Genomic DNA, 14,444 nt, shown 5'->3' on the forward strand with positions numbered 1-14,444 from the left:
AGTCAGCACGGCCGTGGCTTTAACTGGAAATCTCACCGTTTTCCCAGCAATTATGATTTGGGCTCCTCTTTCAGTGGTGGTTTTAATTCGCGTTGAAAACGCGGAGGTATTGGCGCACAGTCATGCATGAGGAATTAATGAGGGCTGTCAGCACAAAGGATTTGCTCATTCGTCCACGGCTTGGTTTGTTCCAGCCCCACGGGGCTAGCAGAACGGAGGGTGCAAACATTTCCAGTGACCGTGCTTTGTGTCTTTCTTCCAGCCATGCAATGATGGATTTACTGGTTGAGCTCTGCCTTCAGAACCATCTGAACCCATCCACCCATGCCCTGGAGATCCGCTCTTCGGAAAACCAGCAGCCTTTGAGTTTTAAGCCAAATACTTTAGTTGGGACCCTGAATGTGCACACTGTGTTTCTGAAAGAAAAAGTTCCCGAAGCAAAGGTGAAGGCTGGCCCACCTAAGGTGCCCGAGGTCAGTAGCACCGGGGACCCTTTGTCACCTAAGGGCGCGTGCGGTTACCTGAGGCCGAGGGCGGTGAAGGTGCTGAGAAGGGGGCGGGTGGAGCCGCTCCTGCCTGAGTGACACGCACAGACTTCTGTGCTTGAGGTCTCCACTCTCACACTAGTCTAAATTAGCACTGAGTTTACAATAAATATATAGACTTTATATAACTATAAAATATATATAAAATAAATACAAGAACTTGAGTTTATTTTAGGAGACCGAACTTTACAGCACTTAATAATGTTGGTGGCGGCGCACTGCTGCTTTAGACACCAAAGAAAAGGGGAACTAGAAAGCCAGAGCTTTCTGCACAGATGGAAACGGTCCATAATTCTGCAGCCTGCCAGGCGGTCCCCACTGATGACACGTGAAATGCAGTTCGTGGGATCAAAACAGCAGAGCTTTTCACTTTACTTAACTTGAATGTGAAAAAGCACAGTGGCCAACGTCTGCCCTATTGGACTAATCCTGGAGGCCTTCCCGTACCTGGCGGCATTTGGGATGTGGGGAAGATTGGAGTGTGTTCCTAGAGAGAGGAAACCAAAGGGGGCTTCCCTTTTCAAAACCTGATGTCCGAAATCCTTTCTCACTGCAGTGGGAGAATACTTCATGCATACACTTCCTTCAGGCTTTTGAGTAACAATTACAATCAATTCCAGCGGCTCAGTGAGTTTTTTATAAAACGGCTTTGCTATAGATCTTTGGTCTCCGATTAAACGCAGGGCTATTTCATTTATTTAGATTCTTGGACCATCTAGTACATTCTGCTTTTAAAAATGGGAATTTGGCCAACAATGCATGGCTTCCAGTTTTGGATAGTTAATAACATTTAATTGGCACAATCTATACTTTGAGTTTTCCATAATTCTTCAAGCAAAATCAGGGAAATGAAACCTTTTCTTTATATTCTGTGACTTTTCTTGCCTTCCTGATCCCTAAGTGCACCTCCCAGGGATGGGGCAGTCCAGGGTTATGATTCATAACTTTGGTTGAGAAGCATGGGAAAGGGTTGTGGGTTCCATCTTTCCTCCTAAAATTCGTCAGACATGGCCCTCAGACTGGACAGGAGCAGGAGCTCCAGCCCCGGGGTCAGGCTTTTTACTCAGTACGTTTTCTGTGTTCACTCAGCAGGACCTGAGAACAGTGTGGGTGGTCAGCAGAAACCAAAGTTGAGGGCCTGAAACTTCAGGATATTATGTTTTTTTCTGGGCCATTTTATCTGTAGACATTTAGAGTCAGCTTTAGTAAAATCGTTTTCCTTTCTGATTAATGTATCTATTATTATATGTCTATCATATTCATATGTCTAAAGTATGTTATGTTTTTCTAGTTTAATATATATGTGCGTAGTGTATATATGTGCATATGTGTATACACAAACATGTATACACTATATATATAGGTATTAATATATAAGCATTAAATATATATTTTAAATATATATTTAATTTTATTTAAAATATTCAAATATATCTTTACTACATATTACATTACTTTTATAATTTAATATATATTTAATACAGATTTATTAATTTTAATTATTTATTAATTTAATATAGAATTAAATTTAAATATATATTTACAAATATTTAACATAATATAGTATATATTTAATATGTTTAATTTTTTATTTTAATTAAATGTATTGAATATATTTATATAGGTATTAATGTATAAACAAAATATATTTTTAAACTATATATCAAATTATATTATATTACATTTAAAATATTCAAATATATGTTTACTATATATTACATTACTTTCATAATTTAATATATGTGTATCAATTTTAATTAGTTATTATTTATGTAATATATAATTAAATTTAAATAAATGTACATATATTTTATATAATATAGTGTATATCTAATATGTTTAAATTTAAAATTTTAACTTTATATATATGTTTATATAGATATTAATATATAAATACTAAATATATATTTAAAATATATATTAAATTATATTATATTTAAAATATTCAAATATGTTTACTACATATTACATTACTTTCATAATTTATGTGTATCAATTTTAATTAGTTACTATTTAATATATAATTCACTTTAAATAAATTTACATATATTTTATATAATATAGTGTATATGTAATGTGTTTAAATTTTTTATTTTAATTTTCTTTTTGTTAAATATATTCATATAGATGTTAATAGGTGTGTGTACTTTGGCTTCTTAGACAAAAATGAGATTTCTTGTTTTATGAAGTTTTATGTTTTTTAAAATTGGATTTTCACAATAGTTAAGTAGTTAAATTGGATTTGCACAACAGTTAAATAGTTAAATTGGATTTTCACAACAGTTAAGTAGTTAAATTGGATTTGCACAACAGTTAAATAGTTAAATTGGATTTTCACAACAGTTAAGTAGTTAAATTGGATTTGCACAACAGTTAAATAGTTAAATTGGATTTTCACAACAGTTAAGTAGTTAAATTGGATTTGCACAACAGTTAAATAGTTAAATTGGATTTGCACAGTAGTTCCAGACCGTGTTCTTTGAGAACATGCGGTAAGTCCTGTGTTCAAGTCCGTTGCAGCCCTCGGACCGCAGAGGCTGGAAGCTGAGAGCGCCCCCTGCCGGCCGTTTGTTCGCTAGCGAGGAGACGGTTCCCGGGGAGATGCGCTGTTCCCGGCAGCGCTGTTCCCCCCACCCCTGTGTGCGCCACCCCCACCCCGCGCCCCACTGAATCCTGGGAGCGCGCCCCGGGCCGCCCGAAGCCCGGCCGCGCAGGCCCCGCGCAGGCCCCGCGCAGGCGCAGGCGCAGGCGCAGGCCCGGCGCCCGGAGGCGCTGACGCGCGGCCCGGGTGTCTTGCAGAAGACGGTGCGCCTGGTGGTGAACTACCTGCGGACGCAGAAGGCGGTGGTGCGCGTGAGCCCCGTGGTGCCGCTGGCCGCCATCCTGCCGCTCATCTGCGCCAAGTGCGGCGTCAGCCCGGAGCACGTGGTGCTCCTCCGGGACGACGTGACCGGCGACGAGCTGGAGCTCTCCAAGTCCCTGAGCGAGCTGGGGATAAAGGAGCTGTACGCGTGGGACAACAAGAGAGGTGAGTCGGGGGCCCCCACCCACCCCGCGCGCGGCTGGGACGCTCGCTCTCCGCACGCGCGCGCACGGTGGGGACGCGCGCCTGCGGGCAGCTCAAAGGTGGTCCAAATCGGAGCCGGAGTGGGCGGAAAATAAAATACATACACTGTGGTCATACCTCCTTCCCACAGTCCTGAGTGTGCCCGCTACCTCTTGTCCCCTGTGAGCTTCCAGGAGATGCGTAAAAGTGGGGAAAGGTCAGAGGAATGCCGGGGCTGCCGCTCCAAAAGAACTTCTTGGAAACCACGCGTGAACCATGTTCTCCTGGATCTCCTTTTTAACTGCCGTTTAATATTCCCAAGTCTCAGCCGTTGCTCGTCATCAGAAGAGACGGCACAAATGCATTTCACTCCTCCCTGAAACCACCCCAACTGCAGTTCAGCCCCTGCAGATAAATCACCATGCTCCCTCTCCAACCAGGCCAGGGACATCTTACTACTCCGGCGAATCTGGTACCCACCCGAGGCCCCAGGTAGGGCCGCTGCCAGAGTGACAGCTTGAGGCCGGGGTTGCTGGGAAGACTGACATCTTGTGTGAGCAGATTTTCCTGACTGACGGAAGGGCTGACTATTTAAACACTGTCAGACAAAAAAAAAAAAAAATTAATATTCCTTGACCTTAGAATTCTTCATTAAAGTGGACTTCACAGAAGTGTCTATTTGAATGAGCCCACTTAAGAGCTCTTGGTTTTTTATTTATTCCACAAATACTGACCAGGTTGGCTTTTAAAATATATACATATTCAAGTTTTCAGGGCTTTCTACAGTTTTAAAAAATTTCCCAATTAAAAAAAAATCTGTTTTCTTATTACCCAATTTATTGTGAAATCGATGATTATAGGAGACCCTCCTCCACCTTCTTTCAAATCTCCTGGAGGGTTTGGACCTCAGGGCTCATTCGACGTTTAAGAAAGGGTTTCAGCTCCGTCATGTATTAGAACGTTGACTATTTATTCCTTCAAAAAGGAAAAAGTGTTCTGACACTTCAGAGTCATGCGTCTTGTGTTTTATCCAGTATATTTTTAAAACTCACAACAAGATTGCTCTCAGGATCTGGATGTAGTGGGCGTGACTGTCTGGTTCTGTCCATCCTGTTTAAAGTTGGTTTCTGGAATTCTTTGGAAACAGAGCTTTCATTTGGCCAAAAAACAAAACAAAACAAAACAAAACAAAACAGAGAGAGAGAAAAGGAAGGCAAAACAAAGAGAAATCACCCCACATTTAAGCATGTGGAAGAAAAATTCTTCTGCAAACAAATGTTTTCTGTTATGTGCAAATCAGGATGCATCTTGACAGGTGTAAAAGCGGGCTCTCTGCTAAGGGCTGGCCCCAGCAAGCCGGTAGCCTTTTGGAACACGAGTGAGGCTCTGAGATGGAGCAGCCACCCTGGCCGAGGGCTCTCTGTTCTCATCCCACGCCGGGCAGGACCCTTCGCTGCACTTGGGAAGATAGCCGCCCCCACCCCAGCCCCTGAGCCCCCCACTTCACCGCCTTGGCCACCCTCCCAGGGATCCTCCCCCTGGGACCCCAGCAACGCCCCCCAGAAAATGAAGAGGCAAACACAAGTGCTCGTGGTGGACACTCCTTCCATCTGGACCACGCTGGACCGAAACCAGCTGTGAAATATTTGATTCACATCCCTGCCAAACGCCTCCATCCCATCCTCCTGACGGTCAAACGTTTGAGAGGAGAGGATGTGAGGGTTGTAGGCAGAGGCCCGCCCTCCTCTGGAATTCCTGTTGGTGGCAGCTTAATAAAGCGGGAGACTTCGCTGCCACCTGCTTCCAGGGTGGCACTTAGCAGCCCGGGCAGCTGCGGGATTGCAGGGCATGAAGACCAGGGGTGCCAGCCTGCTCTGTGCGGGGCCTTCTCCTGCGAGAGGCACGGGGGTCGGGGCTTTGGTGCTGCTGCAGATGGTGAAGACAGCCTTCACTCTCTCCTTGCCTGCCTTTCCAGTTCTTCTGACCAAAACTCAGTCGGAGCCCGCCCTGAGCTGTCGAGGTGAGCCCCGCGCCGCCCCGCCAGGCTGCTCCCTGCATGGCTCGGGGCTGGGACGGTGCACGGGGTGACCGGAGGGGGTGCGCAGGCTGAAGCGAGGTTGCGGTTTGGTTTCCTGCCTCCCTGGCTGGCTGCGAGCAGAATGGCCCTTGTGTGAGGATTTGCTGTGTGGTTCGGACTGATAAGGGACGCAGGGGGCTGTGGTGGCTGTCATTCTGTTGCACACCGAGAACTTCAGGGCAGAGCGGAGGTTGTGCGCACAAAAGCATCCTTTCCTCCTCACCTGTGCTCACCTGTCCTCAAGGTCCGTGTGGGTTGTGCATCTAACCTTTTCCGTCATAAATGATGAGTCCAGATTTTGCATTTATTTCTTGTAAATTTGATACATGTACGTGTTGCGAATCCCGATACACGTACACGTATGTATATGCATGCACGCATTTCCACAGACACACACACACACATATTGGGGTTTATATAAACCTTTCAGACTATAAACACACACACATACACTCTCCAAGGGTTTCATTAAAATCCTAATGAGCATTAGTATTTTACAGAACTTTCTGTCCATGTTTGTTGAAGGGTCTAATAATAGATTTTATTTCTAGAAAAAAAATTTAATGCCAAAAAGCTCGGCCTTGGTTCAGAGTCACGGTCCGGGTGTCGTGACGGTGCTGCGGCCGGGGGCCCTCTCCATTGTACGGTTACCGATACACAGACTCCCTTCAAAGAAGCAAGCTGTTTTGAGCAGAAAGCTCAATTGTGAAGGCTTTAGCAGTTCTGACTGCTCTGATCTGGGGACGTTGCCAGGCTGAGGACAGTGGAGGAGGTGGATCAGAGAGCGGCAAAGATTATTCTTTTGCCTGCCCCGTGGCCCCGTGGCCCCGTGGCCCCGTGGACACGTGGCCCCGTGGTGGGGGACCAGCGCTTTGCAACGTGCAGTTTCTCCACGAGGCAGGCCCGGCTCTCCGCGTGCGTTTACAGGCTTGGTGACCGTGTTCTGGTCCCCAGTGACGCGTTCCCTTCCCTCATCTGGAAAAATGGACCGTTTGCATGAGCGGGTCCTTCAGGACGCCGGCATCTCCCTCCACCTCCCCGCACCCCTCAGCGCATCCGTCTCATTTCCTAAATCGTTTTCAGGATTCAAAACAGTATTTGCTTTAAGGGTGAAGCACCAGCTCCCCTGCACTGTTTTTTTAATATTGAAGTTTTAGTAAATGAAAGTCAATCAAAACACAATAAATTCCACACTCAAGCGGCCAGACGTGTGGAAGTGTGGGTCCTCGACCATAACTGTGTATCTTTTCCAACCTGGCTGCGCACCAGCCGGGCCCCCCCGAGGGAGGCTTGGCTGATGGGCACTGCCAGGAAAACCACATGTCCTTGCTCCGCTCCCTCGGCCATCCCTCCGCAGTGCCTGCCGGTCGCAGAGACCTCGCAGGACGGTCCCATCAGGCCAGAGTCGCCAACGCCTCACGTCTAAGGTTAGGCCGTCTGCTTGGGGCCCAGGCTGCAGGCAGCCTGTCGGGCCAGCCCCGTGCCAGGGCCGGCCCACGGCCTCCGTCCTGGGGGCGGTGGCCAGCCACGGCCCCTCTTCAGAGAGAGAACAAAGAGGCTCGAGTTCTGATCCGGTGACATCCTGTCTGTGGTCGGTGAGACAGCTTGCCTGCCCATCAGGTGTTGTCCCCCATTCATCTCCCAGGCACTGTGATCTCCTGCGTTTTCAACCCTGTGTCACCTCCCGGGCGACTCCAGAAGCATCGGGGGAGCGAATTCACACGTTGCCGCACACCGCGGTCCGCGTGCACCATTTGGCCCTGCAGTGTGGTGCGCTGCAGCCTGCGAGCCTCACGGGGGCTTTGCTGCCATTAACCGGGGACCCCACGTGCACAGGGGTGTGCACGGGGATGCATGCCTCGGGGCCGAAGCCGGTCCACTCGCCGGCTTGGGTGCTGTGTGATGTGGGGGCTGCTAATTGGCTCGACTGGAGCCCCCATGCAGGAGCCAGAGCCCTGGCCCTCATCACCAAAACCGGAGCTTCTGCCACGGACGGAATGAAGAAATACATGTGCTTGGTTTCCGCTTGGCTGGGGGGCCAGCATTGTGTTAGTGTGAGTCCCAGGCGCACCGACTTCCAGGTCTGCCTTCTTTCGCTGGAATGTGAGATCCTAGGGTAGCAGATGAGAAGTTCATTGATGGGTCCCTCATGGGGGTTGGCATTTTGATGGCAGCGTTTGTGACGTCCCAGTCCACGTCTTCCCCCCAGTGGATCGGCGGGGCGGTGGGTTCACCAGCAGACGGCGGGGATGTGGGGAAGTTCATCTTTCAGGCCTTCAGAAACCCCTGCATCCTTTCTCCTCTGGCCGAAGCCGTGCACCTTGGGGGAGAGTCTGGAAATCAGGGAAGCAGGTCAGCAGTAGCCGGCGTGGCACTGGGATGTGGTTCAGCCCCAATCTGCAGATGGGCAAACTGAGGCTTGGAGTGGAGAAGCAGTATGCCCACACCTTGGCGCCCTTAACCTCTCCTCCTCTGGTTCTTTTTGACACAGCTGTTAAGAGAAGGTAAAATGACACACACAGTCACTTTATTTTTCTGGTGGACAGGACAGCCCAGGAACGTTTTGATGTACTGGTTGGTTTTTTTGTTTCCGTGCGGGCTGCAACCACAGCCTGAAAGAAATGCCACCACCGTCACTAAAGGTTGCGAAACCCTTCAGCGATGTCATCAACCCAGTCGGAGGCTTTGAGGTGGCTCGAAATGCTTTGAAAGAACTCGCTGATGGTTTTCGTGTCTTCTCAGCACCAGAATCAAGTTTGAGCGTGGAGGATTCGTTTGTCGAGATTTTTGAAGGGAAGCGTGTAATCTCTTGTTTCCTGTGCCAAAAAGTAACTTCATTCTTTTTTCTTTCCTTTTTTTTTTTTTTTCCCCTAGAAACCTTTAGAAAATCATCCTTTGGCAGCGATGAGACAGATAAAGAGAAGAAAAAAATTCTGGGATTTTTCAAAGTTAATAAAAGAAGCAGCAGTAAGGTAATTGATCAAACACTCGTTTGTTTCTCCGCGATGTAAAGATGGTTTCTTGAGATGTGTGTCCTCGGCCGATCTTGGCATTTTTCTGGCGATGCTTAGGAATGTTAATTCCTTCACGGAAAAAGGAGTATTTTCTGAACAATTTCTAAAATTCCCTGGTGCCAGATAGACTACAAATGTCTCAGGGAAGCAGAATATTAAGAATGGAGAAGTATCGTGACATTTAAAACTCAAGTGAGTCTTATATCCTTAAAGGAAAAAAAAAAACGGATATGTGTGTATAAAATCTCCGTAGAGGATATACTTAAAAGGATGTCATTTTGGCTGAAGTAGATGAACGCAAATATTTTTTCTTTGGGTGTTTCGGTTTTTTTTTTTTTTTTCACATTTTTTAAATGGAAGCACATTTGACTTAAAATGTGTTCGTTTCAGGCATACAGCAATGTGACTCGGTTACACAAACATACATATATATTCTTTTTCAAATTCTTTTCCGTTATGTTATTACAAAGTCCTGAGGATAGTTCTTTGAGCTTCGCTGTACGTCTTTGTTGTTCCTCTCTTTTATATACAGTAGTGTTTATCTGTTAATCTTAAACTCCTAATTTATCCTTCCCCCCATCACCCTTTTTCCTCTTAACCGTAAGTTTGTTTTCTATGTCTGTGAGTCTTTCTTTGCTTTCAAAGTTTGGTATCTTAATGTTTTTTTAAAATGTGATAATTTTGTGTCATTTTGACATTATTTATTCTCCTAACACAGTAGTTCTGGGAAGTACATTCGAGTCACCTTATGACCGGATTTAACAATTAGATTCGTGGGTCATGGCCCCAAAGGTTGTCACGTGGGAGGTCAGGTTGGGGCCCCGGAGCTGTGTTTTCTAGTGACCCCTGGCTGGAGGTCCCCTCACGATCAAGAAAAGCCTTCTTTTAAGCAAGGACAGTAATGTGTCATTACGGATCACCTTTTATGGATAGAGAGTGAGATATTTAGTGAGTTATTTCCACGTACACCCAATCAGTGATCAACGGAATTTAAAACAGAAATTCTCAAATCATTAAAACGTAGAAAACCTACTTCATTGATCGTTTTGTGAGCTGACTCACCCGCTCAGTCCCACTTCTGGGTCCATCTTGCTTCTAAGCAACAGTGATGCTTTGGGGGCAAAAGAGAGGACGAAAACTCATACTCACAAGTCATGAATTTAAAATTGGGGTTTTCAGGTCCGTGAGCACCGGTGAGGGGCTGAGGGACATGGCCGGGGGCCCACCGCTGTTTGTGCAGATGCCGCAGCCTTGCGGGGGGCGGGGCGGGCTGGTGGGCTTTGCGTTAGCAGTTGCCGAGGATGGTCTGTGGGAACCTGCAGTCACCTGGAGGTGACGCAGAGCACGTGCTTGTGTTCCAGGCCCCGCAGATCGGGCAGCCAGGGGCAGACAGCGATGAGGAGGCCAAGTCCACGCTGAGAAGGGGCTCCAATGTGAGTACTAACATCTGCAGGGGCTTCCGCTAACCCGGCAGCTTCTCCCAGCTTCGCACGATCTTCCAGAGAACAAAATTATCCATCGGTGTAGTTGGTTTTGGTTTCTTGGGTTTTTTTTTTTTTTTTCCAGTCCAGATAGATGCACAGAGCTTCATGTGGCTTCTTTTCCACTTCCCCATGTTATTTTGGAAGGATGTGGAATATTTTAATTTCTCCTTCTCCCCGCCACCCCCCCAGGCAGCATAATCAGGAGGGTCCTTTGTTAGGGTCAACGGGGGGCAGTTAATCTGGAGCGGCCCCCGCTGCATTCTCAGGAGCAGTGGATGGTGTTGGAGCCTCACATGTGTTTCTTAAATTCTGCAACTATCTATTGAAAGAGTATTTTATTTATTCATTCGTTCATTCATTCATTCATTCATTTTTATTGAAGTATAGTCGGTTTACAGTGTTGTGTTAATTTCTGGTGTACGGCATAGTGATTCAGTCATACATACATACTTTTCAGATTATTTTTCGTTATAGGCTATTACGAGGTATTGAATAGAGTTCCCTGTGCTGTACAGTAGGACCTTGTTGTTTATTTGTTTTATATGTAGCAGTTCGTATCTGTGAATCCCCAACTCCCAGTTTATCCCTCTGTCCCACTCTTTCCCGCTCTGGTAACCACAAGTTTGTGTTCTATTCTGTCACTCTAAATAAGCTCATTTGTCCCATTTTTTTAGTAAGTAAATATTTGTCTTTCTCTTTCTGGCTGACTTCACTTAGAATGACCATCTCCAGGTCCATCCATGTAGCTGCAAGTGGCATGATTTCGTCCTTTTTCATGGCTGAGTAGTATTCCATTGTATAAATACATTTGTCCATGGACATTTAGGCTGTTTCCATGTCTTGGCTATTCTAAATAGTGCTGCTATGAACATCGGGGTGTGTGTATCTTTTTGAATTAGCATTCCCTCTGGACGGGACATGAGCACAGCCTTCCTGATGCACAGTCCCCACTTCCAGAAGCCATGTGGCTGATCAGATCTGTTGATGTCGATTTCTGTTTCCCGAGGCGTTGTCTGTTCGTGTTTCTATTTCTTTATGTCCACTACGTCTTATTCACGTTCGCTATTACCTTCTCGTCTGTCAAGCGTGTTGGTGATGTAACGCTTCTTAAGAGCACTTCTCCTGTTTTTGTAAGTTTCCCCCAAGCCGCTGACGTCTGGCTAAGTGAAGGCGTCTGCCCTCGCGGCGGAGAGCCGAGCTTTCAGTCCCACACGGCACAGGGGACCTCTGTGTCTCCACTTTCCTCATCTGTGTAATGGGCACAGCGCCACCCACCCAGCAGCATCCTTGTAAGGCTGAGCCGTCATAGGGCTCCACTCACCCCTTTAGAAGCTTCCCGAGATGGTGAGTAAATTGGATCAGAGCTTCATTAGAAACTCTCTGGGCATTATTTTTTATTTTTCCTTGAGAAAATGCAACCGGTTCCTTATATCCGTAATTTGAAGAGTCTGAAGAGAATAGATCTGTATTTTTAAAAACTGCTCCTAATATAAATGGCCACAGTAATCAGATCTTTCCTGGATAGATTACTTTTATGTAAACTGACATTCACTCTATTCCAAGATAAGTCTTCATTTTCTTTTTCTTTTCCTTTATTTTATTTTTGGTGCTGGGAAGTACTTAGCTTTATTCATTGATTTACCTTTAGAGCAGGTGCTGGGGATTGGACCCAGGACCTCATGCATGCTAAGCACGCACTCTACGCCTTGAGCTACACCCTCCCTGCTATGTCCTCGTTTTCTTAATCGAAGGATCCTTGAGTCATGGTGAAAACAGTCACCTCAAAAATCATGTCAAGCAGTTTTCCGGGAAGTCTGCATTTTCCAGGAAACTGTCCCTTCTCATAAGCACACATCCAGACCCCGAGACACATGGAGGGGACCCCATCCCGGTGGGTGGTGGGAGTGGCCCTCAGGTCTCTGTCCCCACCAACTGATCTTTGCCTGCGTCACGTACACAGCAGGATGAACTGTGTGCATTGATGGAACAAGGCATCCGAGCCCGTTTGCAATCCAGCGCCCACAAATGCCACACAAACACACACACACACACACATCCCGTGCCGTTGGCTGGCGTGGAAAATAATGCTGTGAAGCAGGAGCAAAGGGACCCGAGTTCTAATCCTGCTTCTGTTCTCAGTCTGACTTTGGGCCGATTGTAACATGCACTGTAAGGGGCTGAATGTTTTTTGCCTTCATTTAAATGCTATAAATTGGACCAGTCTAAAATGTATGTGTCAGCCGTATTGGATACCATCATGTTGCTTGTTAGCGTAAAGGTAAAATGGTGAATGATTTGAAAAAAAATCGTTGCTTCAATTTTTTTTTTTAATTGTCTAGAGGGGAGGGTGTAGCTCAGTGGTGGAGCACGTGCTTAGCACGCACGAGGTCTTGGGTTCCATCTCCAGTATCACCATTAAAATTAACTAACTAATTGCTTGGCTAATTGACTAATTAATTGACTAATTAATTAACTAATTAGCTAAGAAATTGGGCCATTCCCCCCCCCATTAAGGCAGTCCTGGAAGTACCCCATCACCTCATGTTTGCTTCTTTCAAATAGAAGAAGGTGTTCACTGTGTTTGGAAGCGAGTCTCTGTCCAAAGCTGCAATATTCTCTGGGGTCCAAGCTGACGTGTCCCCACAGAGTCACCTGGCCCGGATAGGGGCTGCGGTATTGGGGTCCAGCGATTAAGGAGCCCAGAAGTTTAGAAGGATGCCCATGAGTACTGTGACACTTTTAGAAAAAGTTATTTAAAACTAAGTTGTAAAGCAGAGTCCATGATTTCGTGCCCCGAGTCCCATGCTTACAACCCGAGAGCCCGCACTTCTATGCACCCTGCACGGCCCATTGTCCCCTGTCCCCAGTGCATTATTATAAAGAGCCCGTGCCCCAGAAATGTGTGTCAAGTCCATCCCGCCACAAGGGGTCAGTATTTCCACAAGCACTGCCCGTCCGGCTGAAATGCCACCGTCCTGGCCCGGAAAAGCTAAAATTCGCCGTCTCTGAAACACCCCCAAATTGAGAGCAGGAAAAACACATGCCAAGGGCTGAGCGACGTTTGTGATCTGGAACTGACATTGCTCACAAGTCAGTTTGGGAGAGAGATTTTCAAAACGTCGCTTGTACCTTCCACACGTGTCATAGTCAGAATTACAAAATACATTGTAAATACGCAGGTGGGGCGTTTTCCAGGTGGAGTGGGAGAGCCACGTGGCGTGCCCGCAGCCCACCATGGAGTTCTTGCTCCTTTGTGTTCTCCTGAGCGTTTCCTGTGCCTTTTCCATTTAGCATCGTGTCAGTGGCAACTTGTTCTGCTCCAGCACGGTCCCTCCATCGTTTTGTAAAAGGTGGTGTGATGGTCCGTGAAGACGGAAAAGTGTGGCTTTTGTGTCTGCTTCCTTGAAACTGGATTCTGACCTGAGCGGGTACCACCCCATGGAGGTGGGTTTGTAAGCATCGCCCCCAGGGCTCCCACGGGGGTTACGGGACATTGAACGGCCACCAGGCGCAGGGCGTGGACGTCGGTGCCTCCCTCTGTCCTGTTCCTGTGGTTTCTTTTCTCTGGGATCATAAATAATGTGGGGACCATCTTTGCAACCGAAGCCTATTTTCATTTGGAGGGTTTTCCTTCTAGAAGAGACTTGCAAAGGTGTTCGGGAATCAGAGGGTCTGAGACGGTTCAGGGGCTTTCAGGACAATAAATGTGACCACATTGCTTTCCTGAAGCCTTGTGACAACAGCGACAGATGACACACTTACCATAGCCAGTCAGTTTCTCATTCCTAATCCAGTGTCTTGCATGTGAAACTTGTATCAAAGACTGGAAAGGGGACAGACCCTAAAATGCAATTTAGAAAAATGACCCTGCGTTCTTTGCATACCTGTTTGCCCATTAAAAGTAATTTTTTTCAAGGTTTCCTATCACATGCTGTCTAATGCGAATCTGGAAACTATGAGAGGCAGGTTTTGTTACTAAAGCTTCAATGATTTTTTTTCCCCCAAAACATTGGATTCTTCGAATGGGAACAGAACAATATAACTAGAATCTGAAAAGTTGGCTGGAAGAGTTGGTTCTCAAAGGGAAAAGGAGGGGGGAGGGCATAGCTCAACTGGTAGAGCGCATGCTTAGCATGCTTGAGGTCCTGGGTTCAATTTCTAGTACCTCCATTAGAAGAATAAATAAACCTAATTACCTTCCCCCTTCAAAAAAGTAAATAAAATAAAAATAAATATATTTTTTAAAAAAAAAGGAGGACCGTAAATTTTTAACCGCTT

At 46.3% G+C, this 14,444-nt stretch overlaps 1 protein-coding gene and 1 long non-coding RNA gene across 12 annotated transcripts in view; one reads left to right on the forward strand and one right to left on the reverse strand.

Annotated features, from left to right (window-relative positions):
• LOC135320032 (uncharacterized) overlaps positions 1 to 14,444 on the reverse strand; it is a 285,059-nt gene that overhangs the window by 178,129 nt on the left and 92,486 nt on the right. The gene's annotated exons all lie outside the window — the stretch shown is intronic.
• Positions 1 to 14,444, forward strand: part of COBL (cordon-bleu WH2 repeat protein) — a 154,755-nt gene that overhangs the window by 70,564 nt on the left and 69,747 nt on the right. For 4 of the 11 annotated variants that reach the window (XM_064482333.1, XM_064482338.1, XM_064482339.1 and 1 more), the window contains exons 3-7: positions 263 to 473; positions 3,345 to 3,573; positions 5,567 to 5,611; positions 8,543 to 8,640; positions 10,044 to 10,115. In XM_064482333.1, the coding sequence (XP_064338403.1) occupies positions 263 to 473; positions 3,345 to 3,573; positions 5,567 to 5,611; positions 8,543 to 8,640; positions 10,044 to 10,115 (655 nt within the window). The remainder of the gene's footprint in view (positions 1 to 262; positions 474 to 3,344; positions 3,574 to 5,566; positions 5,612 to 8,542; positions 8,641 to 10,043; positions 10,116 to 14,444) is intronic. The other 7 variants (XM_064482337.1, XM_064482340.1, XM_064482343.1 and 4 more) reach the window with 3 other exon arrangements.

The sequence above is a fragment of the Camelus dromedarius genome, chromosome 35 (genome assembly GCF_036321535.1).
Source record: "Camelus dromedarius isolate mCamDro1 chromosome 35, mCamDro1.pat, whole genome shotgun sequence".
NCBI classification, from domain to species: domain Eukaryota; kingdom Metazoa; phylum Chordata; class Mammalia; order Artiodactyla; family Camelidae; genus Camelus; species Camelus dromedarius.